Source organism: Frieseomelitta varia, unplaced genomic scaffold (assembly GCF_011392965.1).
Source record: "Frieseomelitta varia isolate USP_RPSP 00005682 unplaced genomic scaffold, Fvar_1.2 scaffold_693, whole genome shotgun sequence".
In the NCBI taxonomy this organism is placed as follows: domain Eukaryota; kingdom Metazoa; phylum Arthropoda; class Insecta; order Hymenoptera; family Apidae; genus Frieseomelitta; species Frieseomelitta varia.
Genome location: NW_025110471.1, coordinates 4,106 through 21,106, shown reverse-complemented (window position 1 = coordinate 21,106; position 17,001 = coordinate 4,106). Strand labels below are relative to the sequence as shown.

The following is a 17,001-nucleotide window of genomic DNA, read 5'->3' as shown; positions in this document are numbered from 1 at the left end:
ACAGTAATCCAAAAAGATTTATTATCAGATTTGCCTTTAATTTTATTCATATATTCTCCAAGACTTGTATCCTCTGTACACGCAGCCTAATATTACAAATCTAATCTTACGTTTACAAGTTTCTTGGTTATTTAGAGCGTGAGCGTTCGGATACTTTTATGAGCAATTCTACGCAACAAGAGATGCAAATTTTGCTGATGTTTGTGTTTGTAATCTCATTAGCCGTGTGCAAAAATGTCAATGTCTATTGGGATGTTTTTCCTTCTCGAATCGCTCTGTTGTTCGCTAATTTTGCGCGGGAGAATAATCCTGTGCACTCAAGTAATATGCATGACATCGTTGTAACTTTCCGGCGCTTTCTCATGTAGCAACTGCCGCAAATCATTTCCGATTGGCCGTATCGTTGAAAGTGAGACAAAGTCAAGTAAGTTTAAAGAAGAGGAAACTAGACAAATAGTGTCTTTTTTAAATCAATAATAGATATGTGAGAAATATTGGGAACGCAGTAAAAAGTTTGCTTTTCCTTTTAAAATAAAGATCAAACGTAATTCGAATATCGACTTGATCAATGTCGATAATTATCGATTAGTATCGAAACGTGTATACTGGTTTGAAAGCTATTGAGAGACCGCCAAGTTCAGTAGATTACCTACCGTTAAATACACGTGAAGAAATTGTAGTTAAATCCAGAGAACCCCAAATATGTTTCTCTCGATATTTTCTATTTTATTTTGTTTAATATCGAGCGCCTCGGTGCACAGATTAAATGTTCCTAGAGTTTTATTGCCGGTATTTAATAATTTTGCTGTAAATTTCACACTTGAAGTTACTGATGGTGCTTGCTACAAATGGTAACTATCATTTCTTTTACAATGTAACTCTGTTCTCTTATTTGTTTATTTCCAATTCAATCTTTTCATTCATGAGTTTGATGTTTTATTATTTTTCATAAATCAGTTCTTGGAATTATATTTTTCATGTTTTATTCCCTGTTTTTATTCTAGTACTACAATTTTGTTGTAATGTTGTTCTTGAAATAAAACGTTTATTTAACAACAGGTCAACATCACGGTTAGATATTATTCAGCTGATTCCCATAAATGAAAATGTTGAAAGGACTTGTTCTTCTGCTATATTGATTCAAACAATAACAAGAGAGTCCACTAGAAACACTGCCATAGTATTGGCAGAAGATGCTAACAACGGACAGTTCTTAAGATGTGATGTTATAGTTGATGTAATTTTTTCTTTAAATCTTGTAACAACTACAAGAGAATTGTACATTGAAGAAGCACCAGAAGCATTCGAAGTACGTGCTTACGATGAACAAGGTAAGAATCTTCAACGAAACTTTGTTATTTTGTACTATGTTATTTTAATTTGTAATTTTTGAAGTTTAAAGCTTAAACTTTTAAAATGTACTTTTGCAGGAAATGAATTTACAACTCTTGCTGGAGTAGAATTTCTTTGGAACATAGACAATGCTGATAAGTATATGCCAGATTCTAAAGCACCAAATGCTATTTTAAGATTTATGACTTATTTGGAATCGCAATATGAAACTCCACCAACAGTTGCTGCATTAGATGCAATTGGTAAGAAAGGTCATATTGTGTTACTGGAAGGAATAAAAACTGGTACAGCAAAGGTATTGATATATTCCATATATTGCGTATTGTATTTTCAAGTATAATTTTTTACAGAATAAAATACTCGTTGCAGGTTTCTGTGAAATTACCTTATCCAGAATATAAACACGTTCCATCAATAGAAGTTGAATTAATTGTAATAGCTAATTTAATTATTATTCCATCAGACACAACAGTTATGGCATATGATAGTTTCAAGTATAAAATAATGCAAGTAAGTATATTATTATTCGTATATTTTAAAGTTGAATGAATTAAATTTCTAATTATCTATTTATAGGTTCGTCAAGGTCGTTTAGAAGAAATAAGTTTGCCATCTAGCCAATACTATCTAGAAGCAGAAAATCCTAACATATTAGAAATTGATAATGATCGTGATTTTGCGTACGCTAAATCTTTAGGACGTACTAAAGTATTCTTACATGACAAAAATGTACGTGATGAATATCCCGTTATTTTGCCATCTGCTACAGTTAATGTAAATGATGTAGCGTATATAATGCTTGCTGTTTTACCCAATAGAAATTGGGGTTTAGTACTTGGTCATACTCATGAAATTGTTGTTGAATTATATGACAACAAAGATCATAAATTTCACATTGGAGAAGGTGTTGAGGTGTTAGTGAAATTAAATGAACTCTACTTTGAACCAAAATTGATAACGCAAAACGGTACATATATTGTTGGTGTACCCGTTACATGCGGAACAATGACTGTTGAGGCTACCCTTTATGGCATAATTGATAAACACGGTAAAAAAATCTCTCTTGCTTCGCATCCTACTACAAGAGCTGAACTTCTGATTCATACTCCTGTTACTATACGACCTAAAGTATTGGCAGTTCCGTGGGATTTTAAAGCTAAATCAAGGTTATTTACACATTTGCATTTAGGGTTATTATTTACTCTTTTTTTTTAACAATAGTATTTTTGTCAAATTTTATTTTATTTTTATAGATATGATATTGTATTAAAAGCAAGTGGAGGAGATGGATCATATGTATGGTCAAGCAAACATCCTTCTATAGCAACAATTTCTCAAAATGGAGGAATGAGGATTTTAGCAGCTGGTGTAACAGAAATAAATGTCGCTATGACACGAAATCAATATAATAAAGATACTGCAAGAGTATATGTATTACCACCATCAAAAGTAAAAATAATTGAGTACAGTATGGAAGCTGCTGTAGGAGAACAAATTTTTCTTCACATTGCATTATATGGAAGATTAATTAATGGAACAGATTCTAAAGAAATTCCTTTCAATGACTGCAGAGATATTAATTTTGAAATCTACATTCCAGATGGCAACTTTGTACAAAACAATAGTAGTGCCATAGAACCTGCCATAGGTATTGCATGTGCAGTTATAGCAATTACTAGTGTAGATATCGGAACATCCGAAGTAACAGTAGCATATAATGCAAATGGTCAATATTTGACTGATAATGTTACTGTGTCGGCCTATGAACCTTTAATAGCAATACATCCAAGTAGTAAGGAAACTTTATTAACAGTGGGTTCATCAAGAAAAATAGTTTTTAGAGGCGGACCCCATCCATGGTCTAACAAGCCTCAAAGTTATTCACGAAAAATTCAAGTATCTGAGAAAAAAATTGTTGATGTAATAGAATATTCTGATTCTTCAGCTGGATTATACGATATATCCATTTTTGAAGTAATGTGTCGTAGCCTTGGAGAAGTAGATGTAACATATACGATTTCAAATATTCCTCTACTGCCAAATTGTAAAAGTACATATGCATTTGAAACGGTTAAAGTGATTTGTGGCAAACCCAGACATATTTATCTTCAACCTGAATTTAAAGATAGTAAGAATTGTCCTATTAGCAATATTAATACAGAAAGAATAATGGCACATAGCGACAAAAATTTGAAGCTTATTACAGTGATAAAAGACGAGGAAGATAGAACATTTGATAATATAACGAGTTTACGCATTGAATGGAATTTGAAACCCTCGACTATAGGTTTCATAGAAATGCCTTCTGGTTCTATAGAGGAAACAATTATAGATATGAATGTTATTTTACCAAAAAAATACTATCAAAATGTCATCTTTAAAAAACATTCTGGTACTCTTGCATTAACAGCTACAGTTACAGGTTATCAAAAATATATATTGAGTAAACTAAAAATAATACCAGAATGGCCACCATTCGCAATTGAAACTGAAAGAAAAATATATGAAACGCCTCTTATAGAAACTTCTGTGGAAATAGTTTTAGTCAATGATACATCTGTTACTCCTGATAAATTAATGGTATTAAATGATCCTACCGCAAAATATTACTTACAAGTGAGCCAAGGTTCCGGATATTATGAATTTGTATTGAGTTCAGATGATATTGCAGAAGTTCGATATATAGAGTCAACAAAAGCAATTAGCTTTACTCCAAAAAAATCTGGAATACTTCATTTGTCATTAGTAGATCTTTGTTTGCCTTCAAAGCCAGCTGAAGTTATAATTGAAATACAACAACTTGCTATAATAGAAATAGAAACAGTGAATAAAATTGAAAAAGGAAAGTGCATAGTAGCTGCATTAAAACTTTACGACACAAATGGCCATGCTATAAAACTACCATCTCTAAATGCTCTAGAATTTAAAGCAGAAATCGATAACGAATGCATAGAAGTTAAACAATTACCTGTTAATGAACACGGTAATCCTCCTTATAATCAATTGTTATATATGATATATGGAATGGCAGAAGGAGAGTCTCAGCTAATTTTTGTCAGTAAAGGCGGTGAAAAAGAGATACAGAGTGAATCAGCAACTATTCAAGTCTTTCTTCCTTTAACAGTTTCTCCGAAAAATTTAACAATATTGGTAGGAACTGTTTATCAAGTACAAACAACAGGAGGACCATCAAATGCAGAAATTGAATTCTCTACAGAAAATAATGATATTCTAAATATTGACCATAATGGTATATTCGAAGGAAAATTAGTTGGGCAAATAAAAATTATTGTTAGAGCTATTGGTCTTAATGCTAAAGGCAACAAAGTTATTTATTCTGAAGACTACGCTGATATACATGTATTGCATCTTGAAGGAGTTAAAATTGTTGTACCAACAAGTAGAGTTAAAGTGGGTGCAATATTTCCACTTTGGGCCTTTGGTATCCCAGAACATTTAACTCCTCTTATAATAGGTTCTATGCAATTACCATTGACTTTTATGTGGTCATCTAGTGATTCTAATTTAGTGACATTGCATAATATGTATGAAGGCACTGGTATTAATATCAGATACCAAAATGAGGTATCTTTGAGAGCCAAAGCAGTTGGCCCTGGATTAGCAACTATTTATTTAAATGTTACAATGCCATCTAATATATTAACTGGTTTTAAAGGAGATGTAACATATACTACATTTGTGAAAGTTGAAATTTTTGAGGAATTACGTTTAATGCATTTGGGACTACCTTTGAATGCACCAGTAATACTAATGTCTCCAAATTCTGTCCTGAAATTAGAAACAAATCGTGACAAGCATGGTTCAACTATTTATAAAGTATTATCCACTATACATGGAAATGATTCAATGGATTTACAAGCTTTAACACTTGCGTCTAAAACTGTTACTATTGATAAAAATGGCATCATAAAAGCCGGTGAAACTATTGGAAAAATAATCATTTCTATTACAAACACTGAAGCATATAATTTGAAACAATCACTAACAATTGTTGTTGAAGTAAGATATTATATTACTAAGGCATTAAACCTGAAGTTTATATCTTAATTATTTTGTTTTTCAGGTCAAACCTATTCATTATATGATGTTATCTTTAAAATCAATTTTACGAATTCGAAATGGAGAAGAATTGAATATGTTACCCAAAGGTATGGAATTGGACTATGCCCTCGAATATTATGACAATATTGGAACAAAGTTTCATGCCATTAAGGTTGATGCTAAAACTGTATTAAATCGAGTGGATCTTGTATCATTTACTGAAAATTCTGAAAATATAGTTACTGCAAAATTTATTGAGAATGGAGATCTTGTTGTAAAAGCATACAATGAAAAATATCCTAATGCAATGTTTGATTATGTACATATGATGATTGGTGATATAGTTTTTCCTACAAAGGTAATTTATATGTTCATTTGTGTACAAATATAAATTTTTATATGTTATATATCATTTAAATTTATAATTTATTACAGACTACACTAACAGTGGGTGACATAGTGTGCTTTTCAATGCCACTTCTATCTTTTGACGGCGATCCAGGTTATTGGCAATCTTCTGCCCCTGAGATATTAACTGTAGATCCTATTACAGGAATAGGTCGAGCAAAAAACATCGGTTATGCAGTAGTAAAACATAGTCTTGCAACTCATATGCAAGGTGAAATTGAAGTTCATATTCAACCTATTGCAAAGGTACTGTATTTTACGATTCACTTGAAGTTATTAATCATCAATATTTTCTCAAATTGTATGTGATATTATCTTGTAAATACAGGTATCAATTGTGCCATTAAGAACCCGAAATATTACTGGAACTGAAATTTTTAGTGTTCCTGTTGTACTTAAGAGTAAAGATGAGCAAGTTAAAGAAAATAATATCCTGTCTAGAGGTTTAGGTGGTTGTAGAACATTCAGTTCATTTACTTTAAATTCATTTCCTTACACATGTAATGTACAGTTCGTTACGTCAACCTCATCTATCGGAGTAAAAGATCTGTTTCTTGTTAAACCGCGGTTTGATATTGCAACTGGTATGTTCAATTTAATCTCTTACTATAATGAAATTTACTATTTATTTAACTACATATAAATTGTTTATTGTAGGTTTTTATTATTGTGATATACTTCCAATGGGTTCTCCAAATATAATTTCTAGTACATTAGAAAGTCGTATTCAAATAAGTGCACAAAGTAAAGATATTGAAGCTTTGCCTTTAGAAATTATGTATCTACCCCCTGTCTACGTTGACGCTAAGGAAATTATTTTTATTAATACTCATTCTCAGAACATTCCAACAGCAACATTTGAAATATATGGATTGCAATCTATATTAAATCATCTTACTGTAAGTTTAATTTTTTATATAAGTTGAAGTAAATTTTAAAACATAGTTTATTTCATTTATAACGAATTTCTATAGATTGATGTACCAGATGGAATAACTATAAGTGCTCGGCAGTATATTTCAAAATCTACAATACAATATAAACTTCGTTTGATGCACAATCAGGAAGAGATCCAAGGCCAAAAAGTTATTATTGCAAATGATATTACGAAGCAGAATATATCCGTGAGTAAACAAAAGATAATTATGAAACTTGTAATTTATTACAAATGATACTTTACTTTTTCTTGTAGCTTTTCGTACGTGTAACAAAATATGAAAATTTCATACCATTATCTGGAATCCACTGGGTTGATTATATGTATTTCCATCGTTATACATTTGGAACATTTGCTGTTGTTGTAATTACTTTCTTTTATAGTGAGTCTCTTTTAGTACTTTACACTATTATTAATTTATCGAATGAATATTTTATTATATTATATCGAATCTATTTTGTTTTACAGTATGGAAGAATAAAATGGCAAGTATCGACTTGAACATAAAAAATAGAGGAGTTTTTGGTACGTATACTACTTCTGACTATAATTTTTGTTCAAGTTTATAATGAATACGTTATAATAACATAATAAACAAACTAAAATTCATTTTTTATAGCTGATAAGTGCCCTCCTCAATTGAAAAAAACTAGTACACCCTGTTCACCTCCGTTAAATAGTACAACTATGTCAACTCCAAGGACTCCAGTTACGCCGACAAGATTTTCATTTTCTGCATTTGATCCAGTTTATGGTGATCCTCGTGGTCTCTACTCAACAAGTAAACGAAACAGATCATTGAATACCTAGAAAGACATAATAAAAATAAATAGTTTCAATTTAAGGATACATTGTACAGTGTACTTACAATTTTAATTATACTTACTTTTAAAGAAACATTCGACTGTCAAACTAGTGCCTTATTGTCGTAATTTCTAATTCTTTTATAATTTATATTGTAAGATTAATTATTCTTTATATTATTTATGTCTAATAGTAATACAGAAAACTGAGTGTATAACTAAGTATGTTTGTACATTCATAACTGACTAGCGTTATGTACATTTTGTAATTTAATATTAAATAATACATATGTAAGGAAGTGTACATATTGTAATATACAATTTAAATTACATAATTGTATTATATACAATTATATATAATTTAAATTACATAATTATATACGTAGAATTTTTAGTAATTTAATTTCTTCAACCCAACAGTATTTCTCCATACGAGATCGAATAGCCGGATAACTCTATCCAGTTTCAGTCTATAAGCTGAATTTTCAAACAGCCCAAGAATTAGTTAAATTCTCTCGCTCCCGGGAACTGACCCTGCACAATTTAATTCTGATTTTTTACGTTAATTAATTACAAACAATTGCATAGTAAAAAATACTTTGTTTTAAACATGCCGCCATTGAGAGTAGCGTCATCTATCGACAAAGTACTGGTACTAAATTTGTTTTTAAACATTCATTCCCATAGTTTTCGAAGTCAAATAGGACATAATATTAACGCTACGAATCTAATTAAAACGATATAATCACAGAAGTTTTCAAATTATCTCTAAAATTAATTTTTCTTTCGCAAATGAAAATATATTATTTGTGGACATTGAAACACTAGCGGCAGAAAGCGCAAGCTGATAAGCTCTAGCGTTTCGTTACTAGTGTTTTAATATCTACTAAATTTTCTTTCACTTATAAAAAAAAAAAAACTGATTAGGAGGGTTGACTTGTGAATTTTTGCTATAACATTTTACGAATTACGATTCTCAACGTTCTTCCTGCATTCCAGTTAACTTACGCAATGCGAAAGAATTATCAAATAGACCGGAACGCTCGTTTGACATAAAGCGATTAATTTCACCACGAGTTGAAAGAATTTTATGAAATGCATTTGAAGAATAAATTTACACGTATTCTTTGATTATACCTTTTTAAAAAAAATCCTAAGCTTTTTCTTTACCGATTTTGTGGAATATATTTTGTAATTATAGTTAAATACATACTATTGTTATTTGTCGAAAAATTATCATGATCGGCTACTTTATCTTGTGTCGTTTTGTATCATTCAGATTTATTTATTGCATAAAATATAGAAATACGAAAAAAAACGTGTTTTGGTGAAGGGATTGATCATAGCAAGATGGATTTCTTCTCTTCTGTTTTAACAATGTATTTTCTTCGTTAACAGATCCGAACAGATTTTCACTATGTACAAAAGCATTTATTCATACACAAACAAGTTTCGTAAATGTTAGAAAAGAAAATATAGATATATGGTCTAAATTTTTAATTATTTCTTGTACGCCTGTACATTTCTGATTACAGTAGTTATGCAGCTAAATTAGAAAAACCAGCACATAGAACTTTCTCAGTTCAAATGATATTGTATTCTACATTAGTGATATTGAAATTATGCAATGTTACTTACATAAAATGTTTATAATCTTTCTCAATTCTCGCTTGCTCTCGCCTGTCCTTTTCTTTCGTTTTAACAACTGAAAACAACATTTTACAGATTGTTTTGTACTATACGTTTTCTCACATTTAGTTCATGATTTTGTTCTAATCAGTTTCTTATATTTCATATAAGCAATATAGTATGTGTAACTAATTTCTCCAGTATTCAGATTAATTTCTCTAAAACCATCAAAGATACCATAAATTTCTAAATTTTTTATATTGATCATTGATCACTATGTTTCGAAACATGTAAATATATATTTATTTAGCTAACATTTATTTACTTTGATATTTCATAGGTCCCACTTTTATAATACATAAGTAGATTACAAAAAAGTTGTTACAGGAATTCTTTTTAATACAATAAAATAGTTGTAATTTTCTTAAATCGTCTTTTAGAATCTTGTCCATGTATTCAGAAAATACTCCAGAGGAAATAATTCTTGATATTCTCAATGGTTTTAGAAAGATTGTTTATAATGTTTTATATAAATTTAGTTGTTCCCACTGTAACTAAATGTTAAGAAAATTTTCTTCTGTATATGGTTAATATCTTATTCGTATATTGACAGTATAATCACATTGATTTCAAGATAAAGTAATTAAGAACAATAGAACAATATTTGATCATAAGTGTTGTAGAACACTTTAATTTTTACGTTATAGCTATCTGACAAGCATTTCATAAAAAAAATATATTAATGGATAAATGAATAAGATTGCTATGAAATGAAAATTCGGCAATTTGCTGTACAAGATAGGAAATGATGTTTGGTATAATTAAGAATAAGATTGTTAACATAAAAAACAAATTAAAAAATACCAACTGAAATTGTTTATTATACAAGATTAAAAAAAACTTCATTTTTTGAAATTATTAAGTACACCAATAATTTATCACTATAAACTTATATTGTGATCATGATTTTGTACATATATGAAATCTTGTATAAAAACAAAATTAATCTGCATTTTTGTTTTATTTGTAAAAAATTCTAATTTTCAGCATTTCCATAAATTACTTCATATAACTTTTTTCATTTTGATTATTTGCTTCAGGTAATAGAATTTATTACCAAGCAAAAAATAAAATATATTTTTAACATATTTTTCAAGGAACATAATAAAATCATTGTATATATGTATATATAAAAAATAATAAAATAATTTTACTATAATAATTATTTCATTCATTGTTTCATTAACAAATATTAATTATAATAAAATTCAATGATGGAAAAAATGTCTTTCTAAAAAAATATTTCTCATACGACTTTAAAATTAAATTAAAATTTTTTTAAACAATTGAAATACTAATATTAGCAACGTCTCGTATTGAAACTACAGTTTTTAACTACTTGTAAATTAAATCTGTGATTTTGAACACTTATTTGAACTTCTTTTAGTGATTACAATAATTTGTACCATTTTAAATCTGCAATTGAATTACTCTAACTCAATATAATTATTTCATTTATACTATGTAGATTTCATAAATTTATTGTGCTTGTAAAGAAATAGAAACGTCTTTGCGTTTCATGTCTAATTAAAACTGATTGTTCCATTGAAGAAAGTCATTACGATACAATATCGAGTATCTGTATAGTTCCTAATAGTGATACTCTGTAACAAGTTGTTTAAAGATAGTTACATCATATCATTAGTATATTCTTACACTAGACATGTGTTTTTCTTTCAACAATCTCATAGATGTAACACAACTAGTGGTTCATAAACTTTTTAATTTTGTAATTAATCAAGACAAATCTTCACAGCATTTTTATAACTTCTATTTAAATAATTACAAAACAATATTCTATTACGTTAGTAAAATATTGCTCACAATCAGTCAAATTTGCTGACTCTTATTAGATTATTATCACAAACGTTACATTATGAAATTGTTGGATAATGATCCCTATTACCATTTTGTACAATAAAAGTACTCCTTTATCGCTTCAAATGAAACGTAAATTTATCAAGCTTTGCTTTCTGTAAATATATAAAAGGATTAAGAAACGTAATTTTAATGATTGTAATATTTAGCACATGATGAAATCATGTTGTAACTTACGTATGTTTTATATCTTATCTTAAAACAAAAATATGCTTAGAGCCTGAAACATGTGTTTCATTTATTAATTTTACATAAACTTTTGGTTTCAGTTCAGTCTTATTGATAAAAATATGATACATGTAGAAAGTATACTATCGAGACAGAAACAATTTGTTTGATTAACTCTTTATTTTTGTTTTTCTTTTTTTTATTAGTGGGTGCACAAGCAGCCCTCCATAACGAAGTTTTGATGTCAATATAGACTTTAAAAATCTGTTTTCTTAAATCACTGAAAATATGGAAGCTGCAAGCATTCCATTGAAGTGAATATTGTGTTTGAGAATATGTTTCAAAGAGAGTTTGCCTTTCCGTTCTTTTGTACCTTAATTACAATAAAAAGATTAAAAAAAAGAGAAAAAAAAAAAGAACAGAAATTACAAGAGCATAATACTTAAATCTAAAACAATTGGAATTGGTATTTTCTAATATATAACAGAATGTATAAATAACATAAGAAATATTTTACAAAGTCTTACATAAGAAACACGACTTCGAAAATCGTGATAATTATAAACATGATCAAAGAATAAATTTTCTGCATATTAGGAAAATATACATCCATATTTAGTACAAAGTAATCGTCTTGTGTCTAAATAAAAATGATTGGGGTTTTAAACTGAATTATAAACTACACAAAGCTAATGGAAGAATATAAAAGAATAGTTTAATAAAAATGACTTCATCTTTAGAAAGGCAAAGTCTTGTAAAACGTATGTATTACTTATATAATGCTCATCGATCGGCGGTAGCGTTTTCTAGTATTAGTTATAACAACAGGAACCGATACAGGAGCGGGAGGAGTTACGGGTGTAACAGGGGTTATCGGTGTAAGAGGAGTTAAGGGAGTTTCAGCCATTTGGACTGAAGAGGGGGGCCTGAGCTACCAAATGTAGTTTTCGGTTTGAGGGGCCCGCATTACTCCCACACCTCCACCGAGTCTTCTATAATTCATACAACCACATAGTTTCCATTGATTTTGTTCCGAATCGTACACTTCGATTGTTTTTAAATAGGCAGTTCCATCAAATCCACCCACCGCATACAATAAACCATTCACTACTGCTAAACCCACCTAAAAATATAACGGAGTTTATTAGTGGAATTCGTGCGGTCTCTCTTCACAAATAAAATATTTTTTCTATTCTTGATAGAATAATTTTAAGATATATCGTAAACATTAAGGGGACTTACTCCGCTTCTTCTCGATGTCATAGCAACTATTGGACTCCAAGAATTTGTATGAGGGTTATACCGTTCTGCACTCGAAAGTTCCATGCAATCATCTCGTCCTCCAACGGCATAAATTAGATTATTAAATACCGCACAGCCTAAATGCTTACGTCTTGTAGACATAGGTGATACTTGAGACCATTTGTTTTGCCTCGGATCGTATCTTTCTACTGTATTTAAAGGCGACTGTCCATCAGACCCGCCGATGGCATATAAATAACCGCCTAGCACAGCAACAGCTACTCCAAGTCTTCTAGTGGTCATTGGTGATACTTTGGACCATTTATTTTCCTTAGGATCATATCTGTACAGAATAAATTTGTTCTTTCATATATATTGTTATTTCATATATATGTAATTAGCGAAAGAGATTCTGAATAATTGAATTTGATTTTAGCTAAATGGCAATAGAATAATTTACCTTTCAACGTGATTTAAACATTGGACGCCATCCTGACCACCTACCGCGTAAAGAAAACCATCCAATACCGCAACACCTACGCTAGTTCGACATGATGTGGTAGGTGCAACGTCACAGGACCACTGATTCGTTTGTGGATCATATCGTTCGATACTATTTAAGTAACTTTGTCCGTCATGACCACCTACTGCGTATAACAAATCGTTCAGTACGGCCACTCCAACACCACACCTTCGTTTGCTCATTGGTGCGACCATTTTCCAATCCGCAGTGTTAGGATCGAATCTTTCCACGCTAGCGATCGCATCACCAGAACACCATCCCCCGACAGCAAAAAGAACTTCACCGCGTCTGGTTGGTTTTCTAGGTCGTGTTCTAGGTCCTTGCATCAGCGGTCTTTCTTGAGGAAGTAGTAAATAATTTTTTGCTTCGTCTACTAAGTCTCTGCATGCATCATCGGATCTAACTAAAAGGTCAGAACCTACGGTTCCGACTAAAAATTTTGGGCTAAGGAGGGGTAGTCGTACGTGTTGAAGAACTTGTGCCAAATGTTGCCTTCTCTCAGTGACGTTATATTTTACCCAATTCATAACTGCATTGAATACCTGTTCTTCTGTTCGAACATTTAACTCATCCGAAGAAATAATATCTACTAATTGGCCAACAGGTAACAAAAGAAATTCTTCGCTTTCCATTACCTAGAAACAATGATACAAACGGCTACTGCAAATTTAATTATTGGATACATATCAGAGAACGAAGGGCACATACTTCTTGAAAATTGTGCTGCGTAAATTTGTCCGCGATTCGTAGAAGTTCACGACAAGAATGAGTATCTGCAAACGCCCGTATACCTAGACAATTTGACGGATCTAGCTGACGTTTGAGAAACTCGCAACAGATATCTTGAATCTCTGTTAGCTGGAGAAGGCACGCTGCTGGTAGGAGAGTTTGAACGTTCGCTTCCTCGACGATGATGTGAGAAGTGTAACAGAAGTCTATCAGTAGTTCCATCGCCATTTCATCTATGTCACGTATCGTGACTTCAGTTTGTCGAGATTCCGCCAGCTCCCCAGTAAACATCGCTCTACAAAAAAAAAATGAATTTAGTGAATTTAAATCCCTGCAGATTCGATTGTAGCAACAACGATTGTAGTACCTTACCGGAAGTACGGACTACACGCCGATAAAATAACGCGATGTGCGAATATCTTTCTAGAGCTGACATTGAGAACAACGTCGCACAGTTCCCGATGACGACGAAGAACATTGAGTTCGGTGAGTGTAGCACGAGGATGTTTCTCTGATGTGTGACTAAGGCGGGCTGGGGAAGGTGCGCGTTCTACGACCATCTCACCCATCCTCTGCGAGGATGGGGCGCCCGCGGCTGCTCTCCCCGAGGCGCCCCTAGACCCCCCTAGCTGGAGGCGCAGCGGGGGTGACGCCCAACCCCACACCGAGTCTATCTGCAACACCATTCACCAACCACCACAGCTCTCGAACGTGCCCGTACCAGGCCCCCTGATCTTCTCAAATCCCTAAAATCAGAATATTTCTCTTATCTTTCTGAGCAATTTATCTGACCTCTGATTCTCAGAGTGATTTTATTTTATAAAATGTATCACACTTGACAAATTCGTATGACTCTTATATTAGGAGTTATTATATGATAAAGAACATTCTATTTTCCTAGATGAACTAACTGACTGAGAACTAGCTGACAGAAGAAGTATTTATAACTTAGTTGTTATGGTGTCTGAACTATTTGTAACATTATTGTTAAAATATTATAACAGTAACGTTATAAGCAAATTTCTCTTGAAATTCTTTTGACATAAATTTGAGAGAATCTAATTACAAAATTTTAAATACATGATAGTAGAAAGAACTGTACAGAATCTTAATAAGTCCTATACAAGTATATAAATGGACAAGAAATTATATTGTAAAGAGATATAAATAAGAATTAAAAATGTCTTTTATTCGTTAATTAATGAAAATTCTAAAATAAGCCAAACCATTTCTAAAAAATGAAGCACTTTTATAGCAATTATAACTATTCTAGTATGATTATTGTTAATGTCTAAAGTAATGTTCATAATATATTATAAAGTTATCTTCTAAGGAAGAATACAAATTTTTCAAAACAATTTTTCTTCTACTTAATGATAATTATACGTATTTAAGTTTCTTGACATAAATTATTTAATTAAATCTTCTTATTTTTCCTGTGTTAAGTATATATAAACATGTAGTTATCTTACTTGATCTTTTCATGTATTTAAATTTTTAATGAAACTATGACACATTAAAAGATTATAAAAGTACTTTGTACACTGTACAATGTCTATGCACACATACCACATTCAAACTATAAATTTTTAAAAAATGTTTAAAAAATAATCGTAATGCAAGAAATACGTTTCTAAAAATATTATCGAACCTTCAATAGAATTTTAATCCCAAAAGTAATGTTGAAACAACACTGACAGAAATCTATTACAGCAATGTTCTAACAGAAAAGTACATCTTTTTAATTTGAATGCAGTGAATACTACCATTGCCAAAAATTCGACTCTTGTTGAGATGAAATTAATTGAATCTTTCTTTCTGACAAATGAAATGATCCCTGATACATTTTCAAAATACAATTTGAAAAACGTTGGAATTCAGAATGTGACAAAGGTATAAGTCACGAGCGTAATTTTACACGTTGAACGAATAATACATAATTTTTACGTGACAGTTACTCTGTAAATAAATCTTGACGTGGATGGATTGTGTAAAAGTGTTTTTGAAGAATTCGACAAAGTCAGAGGCGTGAGAAAACGACAGTAGAAACGGCACTGACACTCACTGTATGATGAATACGAAGATTTCTGACGTATGATTAAGAAACTCGATTGGATTTCTACACAGTTTGGCTAGTTTCCCAGCTAACAAGCGATAAACAAAAATTTGATCACCGCGTTCCAGCTTCGTTTCTTCGCGATACGGTTAAAACAATAGCATGATGTTGGATGTCGAATCAGCGTTGCGCATGAAAACCGTGCCACAGTTGAGAATCCAGTTCACCAAATTTCCATGGATGATATCACGAGGGTACTTTCATTTCGATCTTATCATATCTTTGCTTGCGATGCATAATGCACCAAATACTGATTCCCTTCGTTTCTGAACCGAATCCCCAGGGTTACGCTCGCGTTGTGCCATTGATCGAGGACAGAGTAGACGGTGACATTACGCCAGATTTTGTGTCCCACGTCCTGAAATACCGACCTCGAAAAATACGAGGACGCCCTCTGCGATCTGCTCTGGCCACAAACAAGATATATATCTTGACAAGTGTAAGAATTGTAATTCAATTGTAAATCAATTTAATCGTTAAAGATGGCGAAGTTATTCATTTTATAAAGTTATTATAAAATAATTCATGGAGTTTCATTGGAATGGCGATTGTGAATAATATCTAAAACAGAAAAGTTTAGTTAGTAAAATGATTTACATGTGGAATCGTTTGAAGTGTACATACATACATATTGTGTATTTTGTTATATACCACAAAATTAAACAACTTAAATTCATTAAATGAATATGAATTTGCAGTGTCAATAAAACGGAAATTAGTTATTGCGATTCTCGAATTTAATCAAATATGGTAGTCATTTCACTTTATTAATTGAACAGTATCTAAAATAGAGAAATCACTTTAATCGGTAAAATCATATATAATCGTTTTGAAATATTATTTTATTACATATTGATCAAATTAAACAACTTAATTCATTAAATAAATATAAAGATTGCAGCGCCAACGAAACGGTGAAATATGGAAGTTAGTTATTGTGATTCTCGATTGGAATCGATATTTCTCGTAATCAATCTATAACATTGGAATAGCGAACATATGACGTAAAGTATCAGTTTTAGGCGGGAATCAGCACGAAGAAGTATTATTCAGAAATTGTCAGGTAAAACACTGCCGTCCTTAGTTTTTAAAC

The 17,001-nt window shown here is 31.1% G+C and overlaps 2 protein-coding genes and 1 long non-coding RNA gene across 8 annotated transcripts; 1 reads left to right on the top strand and 2 right to left on the bottom strand.

The window, feature by feature from the left end:
- The first annotated feature begins 499 nt into the window (after nucleotides 1-499).
- Nucleotides 500-7,609, top strand: LOC122535280 (nuclear pore membrane glycoprotein 210). Of its 2 annotated transcripts, XM_043666686.1 has the most exons (14): nucleotides 500-851; nucleotides 1,060-1,331; nucleotides 1,431-1,648; nucleotides 1,723-1,863; nucleotides 1,930-2,519; nucleotides 2,607-5,373; nucleotides 5,438-5,773; nucleotides 5,851-6,069; nucleotides 6,152-6,407; nucleotides 6,481-6,722; nucleotides 6,798-6,947; nucleotides 7,016-7,142; nucleotides 7,229-7,285; nucleotides 7,380-7,609. In XM_043666686.1, exons 1-14 carry the CDS (start codon nucleotides 703-705, stop codon nucleotides 7,568-7,570), a joined length of 5,715 nt encoding a protein of 1,904 aa, XP_043522621.1. In that variant the 5' UTR covers nucleotides 500-702; the 3' UTR covers nucleotides 7,571-7,609. The 2 variants fall into 2 exon arrangements, with proteins under 2 accessions (XP_043522621.1, XP_043522622.1); XM_043666687.1 differs by lacking the exons at nucleotides 500-851; nucleotides 1,060-1,331; nucleotides 1,431-1,648; nucleotides 1,723-1,863 and having other exon boundaries at nucleotides 1,940-2,082; nucleotides 2,172-2,519.
- Nucleotides 7,379-8,686, bottom strand: LOC122535287. The gene is made up of 2 exons (XR_006308127.1): nucleotides 8,162-8,686; nucleotides 7,379-7,566 (listed from the first exon to the last, which is right to left on the bottom strand). It is a non-coding gene; the product is annotated as an uncharacterized LOC122535287 (long non-coding RNA).
- A 2,773-nt stretch (nucleotides 8,687-11,459) lies between these two features.
- On the bottom strand, nucleotides 11,460-16,252 carry LOC122535282 (kelch-like protein diablo). 5 transcript variants are annotated; one of them, XM_043666691.1, is made up of 6 exons: nucleotides 15,751-16,252; nucleotides 14,165-14,538; nucleotides 13,772-14,087; nucleotides 13,001-13,698; nucleotides 12,541-12,883; nucleotides 11,460-12,421 (listed from the first exon to the last, which is right to left on the bottom strand). In XM_043666691.1, the coding sequence occupies exons 2-6, from the start codon at nucleotides 14,476-14,478 to the stop codon at nucleotides 12,230-12,232; spliced, it is 1,863 nt and encodes a 620-aa protein (XP_043522626.1). In that variant the 5' UTR covers nucleotides 14,479-14,538; nucleotides 15,751-16,252; the 3' UTR covers nucleotides 11,460-12,229. The 5 variants fall into 5 exon arrangements, with proteins under 5 accessions (XP_043522626.1, XP_043522624.1, XP_043522623.1 ...); XM_043666689.1 differs by having other exon boundaries at nucleotides 15,852-16,252; XM_043666688.1 differs by having other exon boundaries at nucleotides 15,858-16,252.
- Nucleotides 16,253-17,001: the final 749 nt, after the last annotated feature.